Source organism: Phlebotomus argentipes, unplaced genomic scaffold, assembly GCF_947086385.1.
Source record: "Phlebotomus argentipes unplaced genomic scaffold, Phlebotomus argentipes genome assembly scaffold_18, whole genome shotgun sequence".
NCBI lineage: Eukaryota > Metazoa > Arthropoda > Insecta > Diptera > Psychodidae > Phlebotomus > Phlebotomus argentipes.
Window position 1 is genome coordinate 8,323,881 of NW_026776177.1, and position 27,276 is coordinate 8,351,156.

Genomic DNA, 27,276 nt, shown 5'->3' on the forward strand with positions numbered 1-27,276 from the left:
GATCCCCTGTGGAAGAGCCCATTTAAAAAGGTTTAGACAGAAAGACAAACGGTAAAATGGCCCGAGGGACATTTTTCCCTTCCACCCATCGCCTGACCACCACCCCCTCTTCTTCCCAGTCCAGAAACCCTGAATGGGCTCCGCACTTTCTGGCGGACGGAGATTGATTTCCCTGGAAAAAATCGAGGCATTCAAATTGACGCTTTCCCCACACTTTTTGGCTGCCCATTTAATTGCCAGGCCAGGAATTTTTGGCTGATTTGCACATGAAATTAAATCCATGTTGGGCAAAAATTTTCATAAAATTGACAATCTGCCGAGAGGGGATACTTTTGATGGGGGCTCGCGCGACCGGAGAAGATGATATCCATCTCGGCTTTCCCGTGTGCGAGTGAGACGGGGAGAAAATCTCTCTCCGTGCGCCGGAAGAATCCCGATCAGGTTCCGTGGAAAATAATTAAAAGAGGCAGAAATGCGTAATTGAGGAATTTTGTATATGGGTGGGTTTTGGGGGAAAAAAAGGGACGAAATATTTAGAAGAGAAGGAAATTGCCAGTGATTGCCATTTGCTGTGAAATATGTTTGAGAGTTGGAATTGCTGGATGAGAGGAAAAAAAATATTTTAAGAAGCTCTCGCGCGGAGTTATTTTGAGAGTCTGAAAATTGGAAAATATTTCCCCAAAAATGTGCGCCGGGTGAAAAGAAGTTTTTCCGGAGAAATTTCACCTTTGAGGCTTTTCGCCTGTGTATATAATTTTAGAAAGGAGTCACATGAAAATAATTCAGAGAAAAAAAGTATAAGGGTTGTGCGCTGTGTGGTATTTCGAGACACAGCGCGGCAAAAAGACTGTAATGAGAGCAAAGAGTGGTTGAACGCTCGCTGGGGAAAAGAATCAAAACACACGGAATCCAAAAATATTTCCCACCCAAGATAGATTTACATGTTTGCGCAACCCCCCGAAAATATTACTCGCGCCAACCCTCCTGATCGATGGGCGAGTCATTAAAATTGTACCCGCAGTTGAAATTGTGAATAATTCATGCTCATTGCGCCCTTCCACGTGCTTTTTTCCTTCCATCCACACATCCTGGACATTTGTCACTCGGCCGCCTGCCGAACCACCCCTTGACTTTATTTGCTTTTGATTGCTTGCCTATTTCTCACTCACATATAATTTATTAATCAATTTCGCTCAAGATTTGCCCCATGTCGCATTTATTTCCCCCATTCCGCATCTCAATTACTTATTCAGCAGCCTCGTCTCCACATGAGGCGCTCTCTGGGCTTCCCCATTGACGAAATGCCACGAAATCGCGTCCAAGTCTCAAATTGCCACCCCCGAGGCCGCCCAGAGCCCCAGAGCTTGTCCATTTCCCTGCAAATGTGTGTACTTTTCCGTGTGCCGTCGATTTACACTCCCCGAGACTCGCCCCCGGCATTAAAGCGCGCCCACCCACTCGCACTGTCTTTCATCGCTCCCCGGACTCCCGTTCTGACGACAAACACGCGGATTATTTGTTCCGGAAGTGTATCGCTTCTGTCGTGGGTGGCGAGGACGCAGGAGAGCGCCTCGGCCCACGGAAAGGCGCACACAAGAGTAAATCAGGCGAGAGTCTGACTGGCGGAAAGTGTGTTATATATAAAGGATAATACGTAGAATCGCAAAAATAGACCCAACTCGCCGACAGCATCTGGGTCAAAGGGGAGATTATGATTAGAGCGAAGAGTCGAAGACATTTGATTTCTGCCACGAGGAAAACTTTACATCAAAAGACACATCAAAAGTCCCCTCAAAATTGGCTAAAATTCCTTCTGTGGCTTGCAAACATGAGGGTTAACTTGACTTCTCTGACACTCAAACTTCCCTGGAAAATTTAGAATATTTTAAATGGTTTACAGGAAATTTTTCACTGGCAGCAACTTTAGCAACTTGAGAAAATCATTCTAAAGTATTTAAAACGTCACGTAGTAATAATTTTTGTGGAATGGTATATTGAGAATTCTTTAATTCGTCATACTTACCACAGAAGATTCATAACTAATGATTTTGCCTGAATTTTTAAATACAAAAACTCCAGTAATTCCACTTTTCACTGCAATATTTTGCATAACATGATATAATTATTAATTCACATTGTCAAAAGTTCATTTCTTCACATTGATTCTATCACTAAAGACCTGAAAATACATACCATTCAATACTTCCCCAACATTGCGTTCAGTGTAGCCAAAAACAACAACAACGTAGAACTTGTTGCGCTGTGGAGAATCAAACACTTTCCGCGGAAAGATAAAAGATCACTCGTGGTTTATGTTTTGCTCAAAATGTTTCTTGTATATTTTGCAATTATACTCATTCTCATCATTAAGTTTAATAGCATTCTTACACAGTATAACTATATTCAATAAGAGACTAAAACGCTAAGTAATTGAAAATTTTCAATGAAAATCTTGGAACAGCACCTGATACACAAATAATTTTCTCAATTTTCTTATGCTTAGAGAAAATTTTCTTCTTCTATGAAAGACAAATTAATAGTTTTCCATGCTCTGCATCTTTGCCACGAACCATTCAGAGGTTTCTCTTCTTCTCTTCTGAGTAACAGAATTATTACAGAGGTAAACAGAAAATGACAAAGGGTCATGTTTTCCATACAAATAAAGCAGTATACAGGGGGAAAAAAACAGAAATAAAATGTGATCTGTATCAATTACTAATCATTACACTTTATTACTTTTCTCCTCTCACTCTTACTTTTTACTCTCAGTAAATTTATTATTATTATGTAACGTAATTTATTAGACTCTATATCGTAGTTTTTTTTCCTTTCTTCTCTTTATATTATCATCGAACTTGTAGTTATTATTTTCATCCCTCTCCAGCCACACGCACAGCTTTTTGTCCCCTCATGCACCCCCTCACGCACCCCCCTTCGCTCTCAATTCACTCACATTGAACTCAACCCCAGTGGCAATATTTTGGGGGTTCAGCATGGAAAGCTCAACATTTTTCCCTCCACTTTGTCAACGTGTAAGTTTCTGTGCACCCCTCTCGCCTCCCCGCCTCGGGCGCCGCCCCCTCAATAACGGGGGGCGAACGAGAGGCGAAAGGAGTATAAAATTACACGCACGGCGACACACGCCAGGCCGAAGGGAAGGGAAAATGTTTGCTATATTTTTCCGTTTTGCATTAACTTTAATCATTTTTTATTTATGGAAGCATTTTGTGCGACTTTGTCTTGTCTCATTTCTTCTGTACATATTAACTTGTAAATCTTCACACACACACACACATTCACACATTTCAGCCCTTTTCCACCCCCGCCCACCTCTCGAGGACACATCCGCCAGTTGACAAATGTCCCTGAGCCACTTTTTGTGCTCTCCCATCCTGTCCTCGGCAAATTCACACCGAACGGGATTTGCTTTATTATTTTTATCACTCTCGCCACATTATCCCCATCTTAAATGCATAAATTATTCCTCACCACTCGCTGAATGCCTCTTCTCTTTCTCATCTTCCATACCAATTTCTATACAAGAATTTAATCACTTCTCTTGCCGGTTTTCCAAAAGAGCCATTTTATATTACTTCATATTCATTAATTTTGGGGATTCCTCCGTGGAGACACTCCACCCCCGCGAATATCCACCCCTCACACTCATTGTGCCATTATACACCTCCTGCCCAGACCATCCGCACAGGCTTTCCGGCACGGAGCAAAGCTCAGGAGATCAAGAAGTGAGAGAGAAAAGACCGTTGTGGAAAAATCTCACGCGATTCACGTTCTCTAAATTGAATTAGCTATGTTAGCAATTATTGCACAATTATTCTCATAATTGTTCCTATTCTCCGCCCATTCACAATTCACACCAAGTCATGACAGAGCAAAAGTGAGGGTGGAATTGTTAGTATTCATGTGAGAAATTCTTCGGGGATGAATAGGTAATACAATTTCTGGATTTCATTTCTCAACTCTCATCATTTATCAACTGTGAAAGAATACCAGTGAGATTTTAATCATTTGCCATACAAATGGAAGAATGTGTCAGGCAAAAGGGAATGGTTAAATCACTACAAAAGACCATTAAAGTTCGGACAAGCGTTTAAAGGACTTGCAAAGTAGATGGAATTAAATTTAGGCGAGAAAAACCATCTACTAATTTCATCTATTAGTTAATTTATATATTCTTGCAGATGAAATATTGATGCAAAATGCGAAACCTTCTTCTCCTGCAAGAGCTAATCGAGTTTCAATCAAATTCTCTTCATCTGTATTCTCTACAAATTGACACTGCGAGCAACAGACTTTGAGTATCTCCACATAATCTATTGAAGATCACTGTAAGCAACATCTCAAATTGGCAATAAAACCCAGAGAATACATTGTGGCTCTATTTCTTCATCGTGTTACATCACACATAGTGTTTGAAATATCTGCAAAATTTAATTATTTGAAACACCAAAACCAAATAACAAACTGAACAAATACAATTCCAACTTGCTATTCTCACGCGATTTGTTTACACCCAGAAATCATATTTTTCAACTCCACAATTAACGTTCACGGCCCGCGAGAGCGTGGGCTGGCAAGTGTGATCATCGCACGATGATCAGAATGGAAAACACCTGAGCGACATTGGCATGTCCAGGTGGTCATTGGAAATATTGAGTTTCCACATTTTCACCATGTCGTAACTCAAATTCGTCAAGGATTGTTCACTCTCGCATGCAAAGCCCGCCGATTTCCTGCAGTGAGATTAAAAAGCCGCACACGGGAATTGGCAAGAGACGCGATGAGAGTGAAGTAAACGTGATCACCAACGCATTTCAGCCACGGATAAATGAGCAAAAAACGAACACAGTGGAATCTAGCAAAACCGCCCAAAAAATCCTACACATATTGCAGAGTTGTTTTGACTCATGTAATGAATTTTGGTTGCTTTTAGAGGAGTTCCTCTCCTATCTCACTTCTCTCTCTCCCATGACTTCAGAGTACTAATGGTCAGCAGAAAAAACGACTACACTGTGCAGAGCGTAAAAATAAAATTAATTAGATTTTTCAGCTCTTCCTCTTCACCTCTGTCTTCCATTCACGTGAGAATAGGATGGTATTACCATTAATCTTAAACGGGGAGAAAATAAAATTAAAGGATGAGCGAGAAAACGTAAAACAAGAAGCATCGCAGAGCAACATTTTCGCATTTTCGATATATTCCCAACATTGAATTTTTCTCTCCTTCTTGTGTCTTCTCCACGTCTTCTCTCGATTGCCATCATCTCTCCTTCTGTGCCTCTCCTTTAGTTCATCTTCTCACACACGAGTTATCCTATGACATTACAAGTCTACAATTATCGGACAATCATTCATGCATTACTATCAATATTTTTACTTAATGATGTTACTTCGCTTAAAAAAATTCTCTCCTGTGAATTCTCAGCAAGGAAACTTTACAATCGCACACTTGATAAAAAGCCTTATCGAAGTGAATTTCTGTAAAATCCCCTTGTTTTTTTTTAATTGTATTTTCCTGTGAAACACACGTTAAGTAAAATTTTCTCTAATCTCATTGACGATGCACAATGACATTGCAGGCACTTCAATTTATTAATGGTTCTTTCTCGAATATTTTGTTATTATTTCATCTGTTGTTTCACATCTCTCTCTCTCTCTTTCTGTTTCTCTCTTGCACTGTATATTTAAGTTACTTCTTTATAATTATTATTCAATAAAAAAATCACTGGAATTAATTGTTAAAAATTTAACTAGAATATTTTCTCATGCTTTCCTTTTCATCAAATCTATAAGTGTTTATTATAAGTGATTTCTCAAGGAGAAATTTATTCCTATTTCTAAGGATTTTACACATCCTGAATGATCTCTTGTCAAGTATTTAATCTTATTTCGAACTCTACGCCTGGATATTCACTTAGAACTTCTCCTCTTTCCCTCCTCGCATATGCATTCTAGAGACTTTATAAGAGATATTAGCCTCAATTCTGCCATCAAGATATCATGATTTCAACTCTTCGAGAATGCCATAATCTTGATTTTACAATTATTTGACACCCTGATATCTTGCTCTCTATCAACGCTGCCAGAATTGGGGCCATTGTTGTTAAAGTGTGATTAGAATTGCATGCACACTTCCACCCACTCACTCTCCTACATATTTATTGGTCATGATGGATTATGCTGAAGTGAATCGTCTTAAATCAATGTTAAGCTCTCCTATTAAATAAACGCTTCTCAGCTCTCTCTCTGGGCGTACAATTTCACACGTTAGTTGAGTGTTTCGGCGGTGTGAATATTTCTGAAATATTCACCGCATTGTTGCGCTCTTAAATAGTGGATTAAATATAATATTTTGTGTGTGTGTTTATAACAAGTATTAGAAAATGATTCATAGTTACTGCGATTGTGTCCTCCCGGAAGATTCTCATCACTTGTTGTGTGGTGTGTTTGTCCTCTCACACGGCAAAGTCCACTTCGCTCCACGGCATCGACTCCCCGGACATCCTGAGGTCATCGAAGCTGAGCAGATCCAGTAGATTGTCCTGCTGCATGGCCACGTGGGTGGCATCATAGAGATTCTGTTCAGCACCACAGTGCGACGTTACCACACTCGTGGTCGGCGGCGCGTCATCAGCAGTGGTGGCAAAGGTGAAGTGCGGCGTGGGGTTGTCCACATCGTGGCTCAGCGCCCCACCGAGAGCGGGAAAGTCAAATGGTGGGAGTGAATTGGAGAATTCGTCCATCTCCATCTGGATTTCATTCACCAAATTGTTATTACTCAGCGGCGTTGTGTGCAGATTATTGTTTCCACTCGACGCTGTCACTTGCGCCCCATTGAAGAAGCCACTCGCCGACTGTTGCTGGATCAGCTCCGACAGTGACGGCTGAAGACTGGGATTCATCTCGCGCCTGGCTCTGCTGTAGGGCGGCGGCGGCGCCTGTGGCGGCTCTGTTGGACTGTCCTCCGTAATATCCATGTCCATCTGATGACTCATGAGCTCCATAAATGCAAGATCGTCAAAGTGATTGAGATCCACGGCATCGCAATCCTTTCCGCTGCTCTCCAGGCCCGCCGAAGACTGTTCCAGGAACATATTGAGTGTGTTCACCGCATTGTCAGCATCAATCGCCGGATCCGGATGCAGCGGTGACAAGAGATCCATATTCTCCACACCATCTCCATTCTCCTGACCACTCGCAAACTGTGCAGCTTCCGGCGGCGCCTGCATGCGTGACTTCGTGAACACAATGCCATCCATCAGAGGCGCTCCGGCAGCCGTTGTTCCCGGCGTCGTTGGCGTGACAGGAATCTGTGCTGCTGACTCAGGAAGTTCGCCATTCCTTATCAAGATCTCCAGCACATCTGTGATCAATTGTGAATTCCTGTGTGGAATCTTCCCATTCGCCTTCGTGGTCGTGGTACTCGTGGCCGCCGCATTGGCCTGCGTCGTGATGAACTTCAGTGCTTCCGCCTGACCCGCTGACATCTCATCGAAGTGCAGCGGTTCAGACTTCACGCCCACCACTTGAATCTCCTGCGGCTTCACATCGGCCGCCTTGGCCGCGGCAATGGGCACCAGTATTCTTGGAATGGATGTCTGTTGGCTGATGTTCTCCTTCTTGTCCCTCAGATTCACCAGCAGGAGTGTCGGCTCACCGTTCCACACGATCTCCACATTGCCCTTCCCACCAGCGCCCTGAATCTGCTGCAACTGCGCATCTGTGATTTGCACATGAGGCTGTTGCTGCTGCTGCGGCTCCGTCTTCACCTCCACTAGCTTCTGCTGCCTCTTCAGATTCTCCAGCTGCTGCAGCTTCTCCTTCTGTATCTTCGCCTCGAGTTGCTGCTTCACAATCATTTTCTGCGTCAAAGCTGGCGGCTCATTCACTGGCGGTTGACACTGCTTCATCTGCAGCAACTCATCCTGACTCTCCTTCAACTTCCGCTGCAGTTCGTCAATCTTCCTCTGCTGCTCTTTCACTAACTCCTCATTCATCACCACCGGCGACATCTCCTCCATCGTCATCTCGTACGACTGCACATCCATGTTCTCCGGTTCGTCAGATTCCGGCGACATCGAACTCACCACATCGAGATCTGTCGTCTCGCTGCTCACCACAGAATCTCCCTGTGCAATTGACACGGGCTCCAGCGGCAGATAAGGCTTCAGGCGCTCAATGAGCTGCGGCTTGGGTCCAGACACTGGCAGATTCCGCTTCTTCAGCTGCAGCTTCAGGTCGTACACCTTCATCTTCTCCAGCTTGGCAATTTCCGCCGCCGTGCTGGAAATCTCCGGGAAGTTGCCGGCACAGCTCTCGGTCGTGGACGAGGCCACAGAGTGAGCGGGCGAAGGAATCGGCTGAGAGATCACACTATTCGACGAGGACTCACACTTTATGGGCATTTGCTGGATGAACTGAGTCGATGTCTTGTTCAGTCCTTCGAGATACTCAAGCAGACAATTCTGCTGCTTCAGCAGCAACTGATAAGACGTCTCTTCCGTCTGCGCACTGCTGACCAGGGAACTGACTTTCTGTGCATTCGGTGGACCCTTGTATTCGTGGAATTTAATGGGTCTCGCCTTCACCACTGGTTTGCTCTTGCTCTTCTTCCGGTACTTATCCTTGCCCGGAGCATCGGACTTCGGCGTCACGGCCACAATGGGCGGTCTGACGGGCTGCTGCGGCGAAGGCACAGACGATATAGGACTGAGGCTGGAACTTGTGGAGGCCAGTGATGACGGACTGGGCGCCGGAGCGATTGGAATCAAAGTGGAATTCGTCGTGACATATCCCACCACGGATTGGCACAACTCCGCAAATCTCTGCGGTGTCTCTGAGTTGATCTGGATTGTCTCACTCTTGATTGGCAGGGGCGGCGGCGGTGGCGGAGCCGAAGACACGTATGGTGCGAGGAGCGAGTGGAATTTGCTCTGAAGCACTGGCGTGGCAGATGTCACCATCACCGCTCCACCCGTGGTGGGAATCGTGAGCGCCACCGTGACAATTCCCGCCGACGCTGCCGCCGTCTCAATCACATCACTTCCAGCCGAGGAGCCCCGCGCCGGACTCGAGCGCTGATCGCCCTCAGAGCTCTGACTATCCTCCTCGAATGTGATGTAGCTGTGGGGCTGTTGTGGGCGACTCAGCAAACCCTCGCTGGTCGCCTTGAATGTCACCAAACCCTCCTTCACGATCCTCTCGATGGGCTCCTCCGTGTGCAGGATGTTCTTCTTGATCAACTCCAATGGTCCCGGACGGTGTGATATCTGCGAATTCAACTGATCCGCCAGTCGAGCCTTCTTCAGCATTCGCTGCTTCTCCGCCAGACTCGGATCCACATGACTCTCATCGTGCTCCAGAATGTGACGACGCTCCAGCTCCTGTCGATCAGGCCTTTGCTGGATCTTCGCCTTCAGCAAATCTCCCGTTTTCGCCCGCTGAAGTTGCTTTCGTTGCTCATGAATTGCCGGTGATGTTTTCAAGGCTGAAAGGATCAGAAATGGCTCACATTACACGCCTCATCCTCTCCACAAAAGTCTCCTTTTCGCTTGCGAACGCAACCCTTGGATTATTTCCTTCTCTTTGCCATCATTAATATTTGATACTTACGTGGAAGAATCCCTTGTTCCACCAGCTGAGTGATGGGTCTTCGCATCATTAGCTTCACTTTCAGAGCTGCAAAAGACGAGGAATGTTAAGTAACATGAATTTTTTAGAAATCGCCTAATTTTCGCTCCACGAAATATCATTCAATTTTCTTCATTACCAACACTTAAAAGTGGATATTGAATTCAAACTCGTCAACAGCCAATTATCACTTTGTTCGCCCAAAAAGCAAAATAACACTCTCAATACCATTTGAACCCACATTCAAACATCGCAACATAAAAATTTGCATAATCTGCCGAGTTTGACGCAGAATCGGGTAAAGGAGAATAGTGAACTTGAGAAGTTGTTCATGTTTCCTTCATTCTTTGTTAAACGAAACTTTTGCCAAAGATTTTCCTCTCTCTCTCTCTCTTTCTCACACCACAACGAGACTTTTCCCACCGCCCAAGTCAATGTATCCCACAAAATCCACCCGATAATCTTACTTATTTGCCATGGAGTCGATTTTCCAATCTTATATCAATGGATTTCCCCAGCTGAGGCAAATGATGGCTTTAGCCATTCTGAGAATTGACTTTTTGTGTGCTCCCTCCTTCCATTGATTATTCCAAGACAGGGCTTTTAGCCATATACAACCAAAATCTGCATGGTATTTTGGGGGAAAATCAATAGACCTCATATGTCGTCCTTAATCCACTCTCGGGTCATCCTTTGCCACTGTGAAACACACAAAGTCAGAGGACATCGATGGCAAATTAAATAAGAAGCCACAAACTGACAAATAGAATCTTAACTTCTCAAATTCGAGTTAAACCCAAAGTTAAATAAACACTTTGAGAGTGCAGAATTGCACTTTTGTCTCTCTCTCTCTCTCTTACTCTTCCTCACAGTATCACATTGATGTTTATATTTGAAGAACAATGCGGAAGATAAATATTGAGTGTTTCCCAATCCCGCCTTGATTGCCCACCTAAAAGTGTGTAAGCAAATCTCTTCACGAGTATTGTGCATCTTCCTCAGCGACTAAACTGAGAAATCTCTTATGCAGTTTCTGTGTCAAATGATCTCTCATTTTATTACAAGCAGCAGAAATAGCGAAATAATACTTCATCATCATCTGGAGATTACATTTCTCATTCAATCTCTCCATCCTTTAGGCTTTTGCATCTGCATCTCACTTCCTATCAGTGACAATACAATTTTGCACCATCATTTCACTGAAGAGAGAAAATTTAATCACTTAGCAATTTCTCAGACGCCCCCAGAGAAGAGGAAAATCAACGAGAATTTCTTCTCATCCAGCAAGAGAAGAATTTTAAATTAATTTTCTTCCACTGTGTGTGTGTCCAGAGGCAGAGAAGCGCGTTCCGCGTTGTAAAACTTATTTCCTTTCTCATTGTCACACATTTTCGCCCTTAAGAAAATCATCACCACCGAGAGAGAGACAGAGAGAGAAAATCCGCATTGAAAGCTTATATTCAAGCGGCGGATGTGAATGATTGTCATGAGCACAGTACTCACATTCTTTGTTCTTATCCATCGCTGGCTGCAACGGACTGGAATCGACAACAGCTTTGGGCGGTGAGTGTCTTGTATTTAAACCACTTGTTAGTGATGAACTCGTATTGTCCGTTGATGCTGATGTATTTGCTGAACGTTCGCCTGAAAGGACAACAAACACACAAAATGAAGAGCATCAGTGGGGAAAATTCCACTTTGCATATGCAAAAGAGCTGTTTTTTCTCCTTTACCTTCAGCCATTCTGTCAATGGATGTCAGCAATTGCTCAGAAAAGTGGTAATTCGTGGAAATATTCTCCGAGTCCGACTCACAAATGGCCGTGGAATTGAACCAATTTGGAAAACTTCGTTGCAGCGTGTCAATAAGATCCTGATCGAGCGTCAAACGCCACGATACAGGTCCATCCACGCTATCCGAAAACTCTGCAAAGACACACAACATGAATTTTCATTAGCCATGACGTCATCATCTTGACTCATAACATCTGCAAGACATGGACAAATTTCCTCTCATCGCTTTCCCTGAGAAAAACCCACCCAAAAGCGCGCACTCCATTACAATCCATCAGCGCGCGCGGCAATGGCAAAACACTCCGCAAGAGTTCACAAGCCCAAAATGTGCGTGCGTTGTGTTGCAGAGCAATTTTATCTTTTTGGGGGCAAAACAAAATTCCACACGATTGGTAAACAATATTTTTACCCACTAGCATACAGCATGAAAATAGGTTTTCCACCAATTCAAATCTCTGCCAAGTTTCTCATCTCCTCTTCCTTCTTCATCATTTTTCTCTCTTTTTCACACACCGCTGAATACACACTGTGTATAGCACAACAGCGGCAGCAAAAAAGATCCTCAACTCCTCCACCTTTCTCGCGTCAACATCTCTCACGAGCGCCCAGACTTTCTGCATGTTTTCCTCTTATTCACGCACATACACATGGAAAAAATATATAGCATGTGAAAACTATACACGACAACATAACATTGGATGAGGCAGAAAAAGCACAGCTTTTTTCTATCACCATCCAACAAAACTTCCCACCTACAATTTATAGCGCAGAGGCTCACTTTCAGTGTCTTCTTCCTAATATACTTTTATATTTTTCCACACCACTTTTCCCACCACCTCCTCCTCAATTTGCCTCACCGACATTATGTGTGTGGCGCTTGGGGAAATTCCTGACGAGACCCAAGAGGAAAACTTCCTTAGTGGCAATTTGGGCAAATTCACCCAAGGAAATAGTTATTTTCATTGATATTACACACTCTTTTTAGATCAACCATCAAGTAATTCTGTGTTAAATGGCTAATATTAGCCACTTTTATTACTTGTTAAATTTGACTGATTTTATTGTAACGCACTTTGTAGAAAAATCTTCAAATGTGTCAAATGGAATGGATGAAATTTGGACAATAAATCATTAAAAGTATTAAGCAAATTCATAGAATGAAAATTGAAATAATAATAACACAAAACTCTGGCTTTATTTTGTGTCCCTATCAGTGTTTTGCGACATGATGAAGTCACTGCATTAATCACTATCACAACATTAGTACAATTTTAGATTAGATAAGTGATAAGAACATATTAAATGTTTGTGTCTTTGCCAGCATTTTTCCCGTGAAATCCAAATCAATTTGTCGAATTTGAAATAAATCACGCCCAAGTCATGTTCATGATCTTGATTTAACATGCATTCAGAGGTAAATTACAAGCATTATCACACGCCAATCATAAATTAAGCAGCATATTTTTAGACATGTCAAGTCATGCAATATTTTGTCAGTCAAACAATATTTTGAGAAGAATCTCCTGCAGTAAAACTCACTCATTATCGTGAGCACAACTTCTGCAGTCTATTGTGCGACGTGTTGACACTATCTCAATCTCACTAATGAAGACTTTTGCAACAAAATTTCAATATTCGCGAATTGAGTGTGTAGGAGAGATGAGAGAGAGAGAGAGAGAGAGAGTCTATCAGTAAATTACATCAAGATCATGCACCATTGCACGTACGATGCATTTCAATCGTCAATCCTGCCAAACGGCAGATGAGAAGATTGCGAAGAATGCTGAGGAAAATCCATCATCAAACTCACAGTTTCGCTGAATGTGAGAGCAACAGCAAAAAAACGCGAAGAACTTTACACAACAAAATTTTCAATGCGATAATACAAAAGCTACAATATATCGCCATAGTGGCGAGCAAGAGAGACTTGTGTGCAAGAGAGTGAAAATGAGAAAGAAGAAGATGTTTATAGATTCTAAAAATACCGAGAGAAATAGAGCAATCAGACTTAGGCGTTATACTTTCCGTTTTATGCAATATACAACAACCAATTGAGAATGAGTGAAGCACATTTTGAGCAGAAATCTCATCTTATGTACATTTATGAAAGTTCACATGCAATTTGTCACGAAAAAAACTCCGACTCAATATGTATATTTGGCAAAAATAAGTCATATATGCAATTTTTGGCTCTATTGTCATGCCATTTGCATGTTTCACCCAGCTTTTAGTGTGCAATTTCGCATCAGTGAATCCTCACCGAAGGCATTTCAATTGGCTGCAGAAAAAAAATAACCTGCAAATTTAATTGCCCTTTTTGAATCATTTCACTATATTTAGCTCGCCGTGTAGGTGACACATCTACACGAAATCATTTGCATATTTATCATCATCGTCTCAGCGCGCCACACTTTATGTCTCACCAAGCACAGTTTCTTCCATCTCACACAGCATATTTTGCTCTCTCGTGAAAACTTTTCGGAATATCTGGAATTTTCCTCTCCACAGTCTTCACCTCAAATTCATACCGACAAGAATGGCGAAACTTTTCACCAGACACTGAACACACTCAAGCTGATGTCAAAGTCAACGCGCTCGAGTCAGGGAGTCAATATCATATCTTTATCGCAGTGAAGCACTATCAATTGCTCATGTTTTTATCAGCTAAGCTTCGTGTTTTTTTCCGCAAATGGCAGAGGCAAAAGGGAAAATTGATTAGGCAAGGTCGATAAGAAGGTTCTCTCACCTTAAAATCGAATAAATCTCAAAGTATACTTTAGACAGAAAAAAAGTGGCAACCATTATTGGTAAAAGGATAAAAGACACAGCAATTGTTCGATAACGAGCAACTCACACAGGTAGAAAAAAGCTTCTCCATCCCAGAAAGCTCTCAATGAGCAAATAAAACCTTTTCTCTCACCCTCAACTGAAATGGGCATTGGGTAATCAATAGAACCATTGATTTTCCACTTTGAAAATTGTCATTGGGGAAAAACTACCATAGAGTCAATGGGGAATTTCTCTTCTTACTTCTCTTTCATCCTCTTTCCCCAAGTCAGATAACCATGGAAAGCTTTTGTACTCTCTTTCCTCCTCTTAAAACCCATGCAGAAAAAAGAAGAGGGAAACGAATGAATTTCCAACATATTCAAAAGACTCTCATTTCCCTTTCCAGTTCATCATCCACTAGACATCGATGTTATGAAAGTACGCGTCGTAAAATGTTTTTCAGTACGTTCTTATGATACTATGAACAAGTTTAATCAACAGAACTTTGAAAATCCGTCTTTAAAGAATGAATTTTGAAGCTATTGAAACTCACAGTAAATCTTAAGGTTCTGGATTTATTAATTCTCATTAAATAAATATATTCAAAAATGCAAGTAACAAAAATCAATAAAATTCTTAAATATAATTCATAGACTGGAAAAAAGCTTCAATATCAGCTTCAATACTCAAGATTCATTGAATCCTTGTCGAAAAATGTATCTTCAGAATTTTGCAACGGAGCATATTCGACACCATTTTACGACACGTCTCGTGTATGCTTGCCAACATTACCAGACACTCGAATCATCATCCCTCACAAAACAATTTCCACTTCTCATGCGAAGAAGAATATATCAAAGAGAGAATGAACTTTGTGGAAAAATTTTCTGTACAAACAAACAATAAATTGTATTTGTGTACCGAGAAAGTTCACTCAGTGATTGATGCAGATAATATTGTGACAAGTCTGTTTAACTCTGGCATTTTCATGGTCAAAGCCACCCCGTCGCCCATCGAGAAGCGGCGTTTTCTGCAGTTGTTGCATCATACATTTCGTGACATTTTCAGTGCCAAAAGACTCAACAATATGGAAAATTAGGACTCTTGAGCAATTTCCTCATTTTTTTTCTCTCTCCTCTCATGCGCTTTTCTCCCACCCCAAAAAGCAGTGCTCAAAAATAATTCACTCCTCCTCAACTCTTTCTTCGCATGTTTACATATTCTTTTGCTATGCCTCTGTGTCCCTGAAGATTGTCTTTTTCCCTTTCCACAGCGCACAACCAATAACTTGGTCACACCAAATATCAAAAATATCCTTCGGAAAATCACACTAATGACTTCTTGTGTTAAAATATTCCGTGTTTTTCCTATGCACACACAAAAAATCCACACACAAATATGAAAATCGTTAAAAATAGGAGCGGCAAAGCCATCATGAAACATAATAATTTTAGCAATTTACGCAAATTTAATTACACAATACAAAACACCCATGTTTCAAATAATATCATAACAATAACTATTTTACATTCGCCCCAAAGCATAGGAAAGAATCTCAGACATTCTACCTCAATAGCAATAAAATTCATAATAAATAATTCCCATGTTTTAAATTACCGACAATTTTCATTGCAAATACACATTCATGTTTTTCAAGTAATAAAATTTGAGAATTTAAACCAAATATCTCTTACATTTCATATGCCATCTCGTAAATTTTCCCGAGAATGTCAAATTTAAGATGTATCGCGTTTTAGTGAAAATAGCAAATATATATATTTTTTTATAAATCAGAGTGTGTATCACATATAAGCTAATTTACGATCGCACCGCAGAGGTCAAGATACTATTTAAGAAGGTATGTGTATTGAATTCTAATTTTCTCATTGACACACTGTTTCAGGGAAAATGGTGAAATATGTCTGAAATATCATAAAACCCTCATAGTTTACTTCATTTCTCACAAACGCTACACACATTTTGCGAAAACACAATCTACATTTCTCTCTCTTTCAGTCTCTAAATCCTCTAATGTTAATCCTTAGTTAATTGGGAAAATCGTGCGATAGACTTTCCAACAATGAATTTCCATGGGAAATGTTCCAATTGGCGCAAGAGTCACGTTTGAGGCAAAAAACACATCAATTCCAGCAAGTCTTTCACCTAAATTCCATTTCCCTTCCTCACTACTCTTTCTCACCCCCAAGAACGCCACGAGTGCACGTCGTAAAATTACAAAGCCAATTGTGGTGGTGAACCATTTGAACAAAATTTACCCCCGAGAATGGATCTTGCGTGAATTCCTAAACTAATTTTTGTTAATTTACACCCCGAAAATGTCTCTCTTTCTCCCTCTCTTCTGCCACTTGTCTCATGCTGATATTCTATAAGTAAAATAGCACAATTTAGTTCAAGTGACAATATTTATGGTTGTTGCCTTTTCACGTGCCACACGTATTAAACCAGCAAAAGCAGAAAGACATATTTTCGTTTAGGCAAGAGACTGCCACAAATATCACATACAATACACATATACAACAGCCAGTGAGAGAAACAGACCCGAAGAATCTTTCACGCGGCTTATAGAGAAGGGCAAATAATGCGCCTTCCTTCCTCTTCGCCCCACACATTTAATCGATAGTGGAAAATTAATAATTCAACCTTTTCTTCATCATCATCATCCCTTCAAATAACACGGTATATATTCTCTCACGTTCACCTCCGTATTCTCTCTCTTATTAGAAATTATGCTATTATATGTACAACACATTTTGCCCTTCTGTGCCACATTTTCCATCATCATCAACCCACACCCCCAAATGAATATTCCTCCTCGCCGCCCATCGAACGCTCTCTCTATCTATCTCTCTCTTTCGCACTCTCTGTGCCCCACAAGGTTTGCCATTGAGCCATTTGGCTCTTTAACCTCCAAACAATCACCCAGCCCCACAAATAATCCCTCAAAGAAGGACAAGATGATCGATGTGGACTCTTTTTCAATGTATTTAGGCAAAATGAGTCTCATTGGAGAAGGCACATTTGGGAATCTTAGCCAAACCATCGACTCAAAGCTCTCCGGGATAGAATGAGAAAGTGTCTTACGAGCCATAAAATACGGGTGTGATTCCTCTCTCACTCCCAGTTGTCTTGTACGAATTTATAAAAAGAAAATCCCAACTCCTTTTCTATTATCGCTCAGACTCGCGTCTCCCCCTTTTGTCCCACCGCACAATAATATGTTGCAGGCTTGGGAGGAATTCGACAAATTGAGACATTTATTAATGAAGTAACAGGTGAACCAACTGTTTAGCAGCTATCAACGGTGATAAATACGCTGTACGTAAAAGTTTATCTTCACAGAAGCGTTGAATTCAATTGTTAGTCTAAATGGTAGAAATAATTAAGAAAAAAGGGCATTCCTTAGTAAATAACCTTAAGGACACCAATGCGGCAGAACAATTCATTCGGTGCAATGTTGGCGAAAAACTAAATTGCAATTCTCCCTGGGAAATCCATCAAACACTTGCTCAATATTTTACAAACTCCTTCCGTCAGCTTAAGGTAATCCCTTAAAGTGCCTCATAGTCCAAAACACACACACGTGTGAGAATGGTGAGGTTCATTTTGCTGAAATTCACCAGCAAATCCCTAACGTCTACATTTTAATGTTATGTAATGAAGATTTTCCACCGAGCAACGTCGCGCATCCACATCGACAGCGAAATCGGCGAGGAAAATTTGGAATAAACACACATTATTGCAAGATGTGTGTTGGAAACTCTGTCATGGTTTACATGAAAAACTATAACAGATCTCTATGTGAGAGATGCTAAAGAAGAAGGCGTAAGTGAGAGAGAGCGAGAGAGGCAGATAAGAAAAATAGAAGGAAAAGCGCTGATGGTTATTCATTGAATCACTTCTATGTTCACTTTTTGTATTGCAGAATGAATGCCATTGAAATGTGGTGTGTTTTATGTGGCTCTTCTCTCTCTCACACACGCTATTTGTCTCTCCTAAATACACGCGAGATGCTTTTATGTATGTTTTAAAATTGTATACAAATTTCGGTTGGATGATGAACCCGGGCAACGCGAAGAGGGTGGGCATGGGAGGGAAAATTTCACTTGTCTACATAGTGGAATAGCAAGTCGCACATTTTCATCGTCATCGTCCCATCATCATTGACAAAACAAGCACACACGCATTAGAGAGCCAGAGATGATGCAAAAAAAGGCCGACGAAAACCTTGTGCCGCGCCACACAAAATGCAGAGACACATTTTTAAATAAAAATGTTACTATTTGCGAATCCTAATACTAAATAGATCCTCGCGCGCTCTTGGCGAGAATTTCTAATGCCATGAAGATCACACAACAAATAAATTCCTCCTCTTTGCAGCCATACAATGCTGCGATCGTGCGATCTAAGCCATCAGCGCAGACATCTTGTTGCTGAAGGAATTTTCTCATCATCACGCACGCACGCACGCACAATCGTGCGGTTTATCAATCTGATATGCCCGATTCGATTAGGCAATTGATTCTTTTCCTCTGCTGAGGAAACAGAAAAAAAGTCCTTCGCACGTCTTAACGCCACATGAAAAGTATTTTGTGGGTAAAAGTGCGAGAGAATTGAGTGAAAAACCCTGAGATCTAAATGAAAATCCGCACCGTACGCGCGCCTAAATTACGGAAATTTTATCACACAGATATACATGAGCCAAGGCAGACGGAAAAAGAAAGAGAATTGCCAGCAGGAAGATCAATTAAATTTTCACAAAATTACATCTATCTCTTGGTCAATTTGTGGGTGGATTAATTTGTCTCTTTTATCTCTTGCTCACTATGGGTGAACAGCATAGGAAAAAGTCGGGGAAAATTGAAAGAAAACTAGCTTGTTCAAAAATTCAATGTGAAGCCAAGAAAGACTCTCACATTCCCTCTCTCCTATCCTGAAATAATACACAGGAATCTTAATAGCTTTTATACACACTCCACTTTCCTTCTCCTTCTGTCTCTCTTTATACATCAACGCACCCTTCCTTTCCCACTTGCATCGTCGCTCGACAAATTAACATTTTTGCGCTACATTGTATAATCGTGTGAATTTTCTGCAAGATTTGCAATCAAAATTCACATCTCTGCTCTCACGCGTCCGACTGTCAACTCAGTCATACATTTCCGGACGCACTCCTTTCATCCGATACAGACTGCGTGCGTGGGCATCCCAGAGACTCAATTAGTCTCTAATCTCACCCCCTCGCGTGGACAGTGATTTCTTCACAATCCTAAAAATCCCACCCACATGCGGAGCATCGAAACATAAATTCAAATACCACGTAAATAACGCCTCGCGGATTTTTCCCCGCGGGATTTAGTGCTTGTTAAATGGCCTGAGGAACACAGAGAAAGAAGTATCCAACTCAAAATTTTCATTCACACATCTGTTTGACCTTGAAATAATCTGCACGTTCGAATTTTTCAGGGTCAAAAAGTTCGTGGGTGCGCGCGATTTTTATTCGGTCCACTGGGAAAAACAGACAAATTTATGCCTTTTGGCATATAATCACCCGCAGACACTTTCACCCAAAAATTGATGCTAAATTGCTCATCTAAATCACGACAAACTTCCTCAATAAATAATCACTAAAGGCATTTTGATTAAATCCGCCAATTTTACATCATCCACGATTTGTTGCATAGCACAAAACTTTATGATTTTCCCCCGTATTTCCCGTTTACGTCAGTAAATATTCCACGAATCATGCGAATTAAATCCCCAATCGAGAATCATGTGAAATGTGAAAATCTCCTCACAGTGAAAAGGATGAAAACAGCCCAATGAAATCGACTTTACATTATATCGATTGTAATGCCTCGAATTTCATGTGGATTGGTGATTAAATTAGAAATTCTAGACTTGGAAATTCCACAGATTTGGCTACAAAAGCATCTTTTCCAACATTCGAGAGTGAAATGTGAATTGGCTCATTCTGCATGTCTATAAGCAATTTGAAGGCAACACACTTAAAAGTGGCGTTTGAGAGCGAATGAACTCAATTTGAGACAGATTTCACAGCTCCAAGAACAATTAAATTTTACAAGAGTATATTTTATCAATAAACAATCATAATTACACTTCCAGTACACGAATTTCTTCATCATTACTGTGATTTATTCTAGTCAAAATTGGCGAATGCTTCATTGTTAAATTATATTTTTCACTGAATTAAATGTAATAAAATTAATTTTTGCGTCCTTTCTTGCATGACCAAATGTGTTCTAAGCGCTCTGAAAATTCTATCATGAATTCAGTAAGTCCTCACGAGAGGACGAAAGAGCAGTTCAAAATTCTGATGTCGTGAGCAGAGATCTGTAATCAAGGATTAACTCGATGATCCTTTACCATCACAATATTTGCAGCACTTTGCAGGTGGTTCGCCATAATCAGTGCTAACGGGCATAATTTCCTGGGGCCACCAGAAGGCGTCACAAGGACCAATCTTGCATGCCGCCACGTCCTGGCTCCGCCGCTATCTCTCATCTAGCACTCACTTCGCCCGCTCGCTGCCCATCCTCCTGGCCACTGACGAGGAGACTCTTTTTTATCACCAGCCACTTTCCGTCGCCACAGCTCGCGCAACTCCTCTTATATCTCCTCTTTTTTCTATCCTCACGCCAGTGACACAACACACTCGTCGTGATTTCTACACTCACGACACGCGCACACACGGGAATATTTTAAATCAAAATTTATGAGAATTTATTTTTATGAAAAACGGAAATTTCTCCACACACGCGGCCGAGTGTGAAGATGGAAAGACCTAATAATGAATCTCTCTACACACTTTTACGTGCATTTAAAGATCATTTTGCGGCATGCGAGAAATGGGGACAAGCGCGCCCAAGAATGTCCCATCGAGAGATCCTCCTCCACAAATTGTCTCATTGATTTCTCGCGCAACTTGCGTGCACTATTTTTGGGAGAAAATCTTCACGCGACGCAACACTCACGCACCACTTATGCAACACACTCCTTCTGCACACCGCAAGGACTTGACTCCGTGTGTGATCACGCGGTGCCGAAACAGCGTTAATCACGAACACCCAAGAAATGAATCCACCCAGAGAGACACAATCTCACCATTTGATCGCCAATTTTTGCACTTTGGGTGAGAATTTTCCTCGAGTCGAGACGGGAGAAAATGCTGAGAGAATGTGGATCAGAAGCCGAATGGTGAATTTTGGGTGTCGTCGGACTTTTCTCACTCACGCACAAACACAGTCAAAAGCACAAGAGTTTGTGCAAAAAGCAATTCTTGATAGTCGAAGGCAAAAAACAACAATCTTTCCAAGTATTGATCGCAAGAGAGGATAACAGAGTTTGTACATTCTAAACTTATCGCAATTAGTGGTTCAACTGTCCTTTGGAACAGGATTAGAGCGTCTAATGCTCTAGCAATTGATGCACAGAACGTGAATGTGTGTGCGTGAAGAGGCCAGTAGAACGTCTTGCGATCCGGGCGTTTTGGTCAACAGCGCCGATCGCGAGAGCACGCAGCATCTCACGCAGACGCACGGGTGGCGCCCGAGAGCGAGAGATTGGGATTCTTCAGGGCTATTTTAAGACGGTGATTCGTCTTGCAAAACCACCGTGAGGATAGAAAACAGTTCGCAGAGTCCCAAACCTTATCACAGAGATTCACGAGCACCCCTGTGGCACTGCTTAGCGCCTCCCCAACGCAAATCAAGCAAAATATGAGGCTCTGAGGGCACTTTTGGGTGTGTTTTCGAATGAATAGCAAACACTAGAGTGTGTCCGGATCAGCACAAAATACGCGACTTTTTGCTGAGTAGTTTTCCCATGAAGAACCTCTTGTCAGCCGAATCCACCTTATCAATCAGATACCTGGAGGGTTACTCTATCTCGCGACGTCTCATTTGGCCACCTTATCAAGTGATAAGGGGCATTTTTAGCAGAAATTGCCAGCATCGCAAAACATCGTGGTCAGTTTTCAGCTGTCACACAGTTCTGCTAAGAAGCCAGTGTGTGGCGCTAGCATCGGCCCCCGGCCCAAATATTCCTCCAATCAAACAAAATGCGTAATTTTCATCTGCAAATAAATCACACTGTGAATACATTTCCACTAAATATTTACACGTAAATCCCATTTGCTGCCACCGCAGAGGTCTTCAAGAGACCCAAAGAGTCTCCCGGCAAATCAAAAATGTTAGAAAAATGCCGTGGAATTTGAGCGAAAGACGAGAGCCATCTTTGACACAGAAAACCATGAGAAAATCCCGGTATATCCACAATTTCTCACCTCATCCACCCATTGGGCCTTTCTTTAGACTCTCCGGCAGGGAAATCACCCCCAAAGGAGCCCCTCAGAGGTGCGAAAGTTGGGCGAAATGGTCAAAATCTCACCATTTGGGTGTGGTGGATCCTGAAACTTGGGGACTCACCTGGACGTGCCCACTCCCGCGACGACTGTCCAAGCAATTGTCCCCGGGAGCCGGTCAAAAGGGTATTCGTGCACTCTCCAAGCCAATCGCGCTGTCTCGTGGATGATTCCGCGAATATTTTGCAGGGAAATTCACAAGAAAAACAGCATCTTGCATTGAAGCACGGTTTGACGTTTTATTACGCAAAAAAAACTGCGCAAGTTGGCAGCACTGTCGCTCTGGGAAGAACACCAGCATGCATGCCAATTGGACCAATTGGGAGGCTTCTTCGGCGAGTGTGTCTCGGGAGCCTGCAGTGCGCCCGGCTAGGTGGCGCACGTGTTGAGGAATTGAAAGGAAGCCGTTGTGAAAACACATGAAAATCCTCCTTCCAAAACGTCTTGAGAGAGTGCCTGAGCAAAATACACAGAAGGACACTCGAGGAAAGACTCAACCTACACGAGCCCTTCCTCGCCCACCTGAGTTGATGGAAAGAAAATATTTCCCTTTGATGTCTCTCCTTCTTTGAGACTCAACGGGAAAATTCCTGGCAACGAGTTGAGATATTTTTCCATGTGAATTCTCAGGCACAGAATTTCAGCACGCGGAGAAAATTGAGGGAACGATTTTCATTATTGTCATTTATGCTCTTATTTGCCGCTTTTCTTCTCCTACAATCGCTTCATAGCGATGGGGGAAGATTCTTTGCAAGGGTTGGAGATTAACACTTGTGCGCATTTTGTATGCATTTTTAGTTGATTATTATTATCATTATTTTTTTTAGATATTTATCTCTTCTTCAATTTAAAATAATATCGCAGAAATTGGGACGTTTAATTAGTAATTTTAACATAGAATGTTGAAAAAATATCTTGAACCTAATAAAATAGAAATTTAACAGAGCAATTTAATTTTTCCTTCTTCAACTTCTTTAATGGAAAGATTTTATTGCAATATGTAACATATTTTGGGCAGCTTTACCGAAAAGTATTACAATATTCAACATATCCAATGAGTTTGAGAATTATATGCTAAGTATTGTTATTTATCTCGAGTTGCCAAGAATATATTTAAAGACAAAACACGTGTGGTGATTTGACGCATGAAGACGGTTAAAAGCAAAGTTAATAATATGAATTACGTTACAAAAATATTAAATTCACACATAATAGTCGTCTGCATCCAATTCTAATCATTCAGATTCCTAAAATCAATTATTTCATTCCTTTGATTGATCAAGATTATCATATATTATAAATAACATCAATTGAGCCGACCGAATTCGTTTTCATAAACACTTCTTGCCAATTCAATCGCAGCTAAGTTCTATTCAACTCGCCGAAGCCTCAGTGAAAAACCACGCTTTTGCACCTCTTTGGCCTCGATGATGATGGATGTTCGCGGCCGGGAAAAAGAGCAAGAAAATTGCAATCGAAGCCCGCCATTTTGCGGTGCAGTTTAAAGAGAAGAGTGGCAAGTGGCCTTTTTGCTTCCATCTTCATTCCTCCGCACATACTTCAGCATTGTACTTATTTTATTGTGCGCCTCTGCTCTCTCGCTCCGGCCGCAGCCTCTCGGCCGGCCGGCGCGAGCGAGAGGGCCAGAGAGATGGGCATCTTCTGTGATTCGAGTCATTTTTCCACGTTCGCACTGCACAAGAAGAGAGCCTCCGATCGAGACAATTCTGCAATGTGAGTGGACTCTCAATTGCTCAAATACTTCCACGAATGGCGAGGGGATGCCGATTGATTAACTTCCCGAGGAATTCCTCCCTCCGCATCAATATTCATAATTTCCACTGATAACATTATTGATGGATTTTATGCACGGCGCGAATCGCGCGCGTTTTTCTCACAAAATACACACAGAAATTATATCAACCGACAGCGTTTAAAGTTTTGAATTGCCACAACCGTTGTCCACAAGACAATTTTCTCAGCATCTTCGCGGTCAGAATATTAACATTCTCGTCATAGAATTGTCTTCCTTGCTCAATAATTCATATTTCAATGCACGACTCGCGCGGAACTTGAAGGCGAGGTGCTTTTTACCCGATAATCCAATTAGTTTTTCGCGGCTTTTTCACGTTGAGGATGATCACCTCCAGAGACATCTCGAGGACTCGAGATTTTCCTCGGCGCAATCCATTCATAAATCAATCAAATGTAAATCCACAATCGCAATTGCACGACGTGATCACTGATGACATGACCGCTCTGCGGACTCACGCCAGCTGCCGAGACCACTAATTGATGGAGCAATGGTAACAAGGTCTCTCATCATCACTCTGGGCTTAATTTGTGCAACTGTGAACTTTTGTGTGTGTTCTAAAAAGCAGAAACTTGCTCATTAATTTATTATTCATAACTTGTGCCAATTTGGTTGATTACTTGTATTTCGAATTCAATTTCCGATGGAAACCTGAAGCGCTTTTCTATGCAGGAATAATAAACTTTATCTGCCAAATTGAACTTAATGGCGGGTTTAATCAAGAAAAGTGATATTGTAATCATTGGAATTTGGAACGATTCTTAATTTCAAGAAAAAAAAACAGATAAAGGATTAATTGGTGGCACCGCGAGTAACACACAATATTTATTTACGCATTATCACTGCTAAAAAATTTTACCCAATGATTCTAATGACTTGCAAAGTAACACAATTTTCGAAACGATCATATATGTAGTTTTCTTATGATAAGCAGTGAAACATATGAATACATATATAAAGATTTTTCGATATTTTCGACAAATTGTAGTTAGTTGTTCAATTTTACAAGTGTCGAAAGGAATTATCGAATAATTTTTAAAATACATTTTTGAATAAATTAAACAACTATTTTACAAACCAAATTATTCGTGTTTTTCCATAAACAAATTAATTAACCTATAATATGTTAAATATTTTTATTCTACCTCGTACAAAAGAGTGCTTGAGGTCCTAAAATAAGTAACTTTTATATGCTGACATCAATCTTTATTCATTTGCTTTATCAAGCTATTTTTGGCGCACTTTTAGCACCTTGCTTAGGTAATTTTCTAAAACATGCCTTGGACGGTATTTGCCCACCTCAAACTTACCGCGAATTCTTATCTTCGCAAGTTAACAGCCAAATAAATGTGCGCTGAAAAGAATCACTGAGAAGGAAAATTAAATTCTCTGTATAAACAACTGAGGAGAGCATTGAAACCCTTTCAAGAATCTTCCAAAATGAAGACCAGGAGAAAAGGGACTCAGTGGAGCATGCAAACCATAAGAATTACCTCCCCGAATCTTTCTAATTGCTCGCAGCCTCTCGACACGCGGGAGTGGAAAATGGGACATTTTTATGTCGTCCCTCCAGTGAATTATCAAAATTTTATGAAGCGTTGAAAGCAAGCGTCCCCTTCCGCGGAGGGTTGAGGCTACAGTGCATGGTCGCGAGTGTGATGTGTGCGCGCGAAAAGGAGAGGTTTGCGCGCCAGTGCGCAGGACGCGAGCGAGCGGCGGTCCTGCTGGAGTGTGTGCGTCTCCATTACGGTGCCGAACACCTCGTCGGACATTCGGGAGTTCATCAAGCCTCCCCAGAAGGCCAGGAAGTATATCGAGGGTCGGACCGCGCTCGGCCCCGCCCAGAACAGCTTCATTATCGAGTCGCTAGCCGCAATTTGAAGACCAGTTCGAGGTGGAGTCAAGCCCCTACCATAGCGCCAAACTCGATTGCCACAGCGAGTCTCGCATTCTTTCACGAAGTCGTTGTGCTGTGTTGCTCAACGTTTGCGTGCGTATGAACGTGTTTTGATCGCTTCCCGAAACGCTACAGCGCGACTCGATATTCGGACAAATCCTGCGACACAGTGTCGAAAGTCCTTCGGGAGAATCCCACGAGACGTCACCTAGGAAAGTGAGGTTAGGTGTGGTGGTGCTAGTTTGAAAGAATATACCCCAGAACGGAACGAAAAAAACATCTGAAAATAGCGAAAATAGTGAATTTGTGCGCGATTGAGAATCAGCCACGAGATTACCTGTCCCAGCGCACGTGAGGGACGTCAAATTGTCGAAATACTTAAAATACCGGTAAATTCTCATGCGTGGTGAACAGAATAGAGATAACACAGAGTGATAAATGCTGTAAGTGACAGAAATTTTAATTTATGAGTGATAAAAGTCAATAAAAATTGTCGTGAATGCAGTGAGTTCAAGTTTTATCCTCAGCGAGTGGAAACAATAGCAAATTCATCCACTGACGAGTGTCACATAAAAAAACGTGGGTGTTATCACAAAAAGAGTGAAATGCCGAGGATTTTTCACTGACAGACTCGTGTGGATCGATAAAGGCTGGATTGATTGAAAGCACAAATTCTGTGTTCCATCTTTTTGGGGGTAAATTAAAAATTGCTCTGCGAAGCTCATTTTCTCTCAGTGCACACGCAAAGAGGGCGCATTCTTTTGGGGAAAGAAAAACTTTCAGATCATTTTCCGCACGCTGAACACTTGAAAACCCTTGCATTTTCCTCTCATTTCGCACTCGCGAAATTCCTCACGTTGGAAAATGATAAATGATCCCTCAGCAGCGCGCCAAAATTTAATTGACTCGTGGGTGTTTGCGACAATCATGTTTATATTTGTCGCATTGTTCTGAA

General features: G+C 41.7%; 1 protein-coding gene across 1 annotated transcript; it reads right to left on the bottom strand.

Annotated features, from left to right (window-relative positions):
* Nucleotides 1-2,309: 2,309 nt before the first annotated feature.
* Nucleotides 2,310-22,781, bottom strand: LOC132259531 (myocardin). Its single transcript, XM_059757198.1, has 5 exons — nucleotides 22,676-22,781; nucleotides 11,382-11,573; nucleotides 11,152-11,292; nucleotides 9,631-9,696; nucleotides 2,310-9,505 (listed from the first exon to the last, which is right to left on the bottom strand). Exons 2-5 carry the CDS (start codon nucleotides 11,389-11,391, stop codon nucleotides 6,474-6,476), a joined length of 3,249 nt encoding a protein of 1,082 aa, XP_059613181.1. The 5' UTR covers nucleotides 11,392-11,573; nucleotides 22,676-22,781; the 3' UTR covers nucleotides 2,310-6,473.
* Between the last annotated feature and the right edge of the window lie 4,495 nt (nucleotides 22,782-27,276).

Excerpts from the sequence above, each read along its gene's own strand:
- LOC132259531 (XM_059757198.1), bottom strand. Across the intron at positions 9,697-11,151 it reads GATGGATAAGAACAAAGAAT|CTCTGAAAGTGAAGCTAATG; the intron begins GTGAGTACTGTG and ends CGTCTTTTGCAG. Across the intron at positions 9,506-9,630 it reads GGAACAAGGGATTCTTCCAC|CCTTGAAAACATCACCGGCA; the intron begins GTAAGTATCAAA and ends TGATCCTTTCAG.